Consider the following 2,172-nt stretch of genomic DNA (forward strand, 5'->3'; position numbering starts at 1 on the left):
TACGTCCATCCAGTGCGCATGATTAGGCTTGGTCGAGCTCTTACCTCAGAGAAACGATGCGGTTGCGAGACACTGACAGACTTACCTTTGTTGATAATTCATCACCCAGCACCAGGACAGAGAGGCGCAAACCTCTCGCCATAGCTCGCGCTCGGTAAGTCCTGTTGCTCTTCTTGGTCCCGCCATTAGTGCGAAGCAGTGAAAATGACAGCGGTATCACAGCTTCCATCCGTTACACCCGTATTAGTCAACGGGACTCAGACCCCAGTATGAAAAATTAGATGAGACCCTACTGCGTGTCCAGATCTCAATAAGACTCCATCGCAGTGGTTATCCCAATCACAGGCGGCCACATTAGCATAGCAGAGCAGAGAGGAGGCTGTTCTCTCCTTGTTCATTCTGAGAACATCAGCCTGAACAATGCTCTCCGACTGTGTGCATTTTCAGTGTTGGTCAAAATATATTATAAAAATAGAGTAAGAACCTTTAAGGAGCACAGTGAAGCTACATTAAGCGCTGCGGCCAAAAGAATGCTGCAATATAACCACTTGGGAAATCATAAAAAGTTCATGTTCACGGTTACTCGTCCACATGACCATCCTCGGCCAATCCCAGGACCCAGGCACTCATAAAGTTCTATCACAAAGTTGTAAATTTTCATAAAACAACAAGGAATTTATTGCATTTCTTCATGACTGTTTTAACAGCAGTAGCTCTGCCGTCGCCATCTTTTTCCCTATACAATCGCAAGGAAAATCTCTATTTTCGTACTTGTTTCCACGCACTGATATAGGCTACTTAGACTAACTAAAAAGCGTATTAGACAAACGGGTATGATAAAGGCTGGAGCATGTGATATTTGTGTTTTTGAAGCCGAGATATAACATCAGTGCGGTTTGATTTTTTTCATTCATAATTTAAGGCAATTTAGCACGAACGAGCCTTAATATAAAGTTAAGCCATCCAGAACAATGTCGCGAATCAAGGGAGATCAGAGATACTATATGTTATTGGTTCAAGGTGCTATAAACTGGTTAATGACTAAGTCACTTTTTATTTGGATATAACGTCTACCTCAAGAGACTGTGTTTGCTCTTTATTTAAAAAATGCTGGAGCTGAGGATTAGCTACGTTAAAAGCAGATCCATAATATCGTACAACAATATGAACATTACAAAAAATAAGAATTAACCAATAAAAAGAATTAAAATTAATATTCTTGATTTTGATTAATATTGGAAAAATACAAATCTCGATTCCAACAGAAAGGCATATGAGTGAAAAATTTGTTATAATAATAAAAAATAAAAAAACGGAACGAAAGATGTAGGACGAAAATACGGGTCACGTTATGACAGTATTGCAATGCTCAACCTTCATAAGTTCAAGAGAGAAATACACTGCACTAAACAATAGATGCACGAAAAATTCGCAATGCGACAAAATGCACATTTAGAAAAAACACAATAAAGCGAATAGCATTGAAGACTTTGGAGATTTGCTTTAAACAAAATAAACACATTAATTAAAAATACGGGTCACTTATAATATTACAGTTTTGTCTAAATCGGAAAAGCTATTGTCACCAAAAGCTTAACTGCTGGTACAAGATCTGAAACGAGAAAAGACCGACCGTTTTCCCATTCTGCAGATTTTTTTGTCCCTTTTATGGCGTTTCCGGCTTTTTTATTGATGCACTAAACACATTAGTTTACAACCCCATAATATAAACGCCTTCTTTTGGTCTCACACGATACAGAACCTGTCACTTCTCTACAAGCACTCGGCTTGACCTAAGGGGGTAAAAACTAAGTCACAATACACGAAAACTGTTGTATTAATGTTGACAAAAAAACGACAATGTCACTATAATATTATAGAATAAAACTAGCAGTGCTCTGGCGCTTGGTGCTTTGTACTTTGTGAAATACTTTCCATTCCACTGATCACTACTAAATCTACCACATTAAATAACTGTACATTTTTAGTTAATTTATAGATATTTAAAAATGTCAAATGTTTAAAATGTTTATTATTGTTGTTGATATTGTAATTGTATTATTTTATCCACAACAAAACAATTGTAATTCCCAAATAATATAAAAGTATTAATATTAGCTTTTTTTAGTATATTACTAACATTTTAGTAATATACTGTTAATTAAAAAAAAA

The 2,172-nt window shown here is 36.2% G+C and overlaps 1 protein-coding gene across 1 annotated transcript in view; it reads right to left on the reverse strand.

Moving 5' to 3' along the window:
* Positions 1-142, reverse strand: part of LOC107740654 (homeobox protein Hox-B6a-like) — a 10,830-nt gene extending 10,688 nt beyond the window's left edge. The window contains exon 1 of the mRNA XM_016553160.1: positions 45-142. Within this exon, the coding sequence (XP_016408646.1) occupies positions 45-142 (98 nt within the window). The remainder of the gene's footprint in view (positions 1-44) is intronic.
* Positions 143-2,172: the final 2,030 nt, after the last annotated feature.

Source organism: Sinocyclocheilus rhinocerous, unplaced genomic scaffold (assembly GCF_001515625.1).
Source record: "Sinocyclocheilus rhinocerous isolate Xijiao unplaced genomic scaffold, SAMN03320098_v1.1 scaffold705, whole genome shotgun sequence".
Taxonomy (NCBI): domain Eukaryota; kingdom Metazoa; phylum Chordata; class Actinopteri; order Cypriniformes; family Cyprinidae; genus Sinocyclocheilus; species Sinocyclocheilus rhinocerous.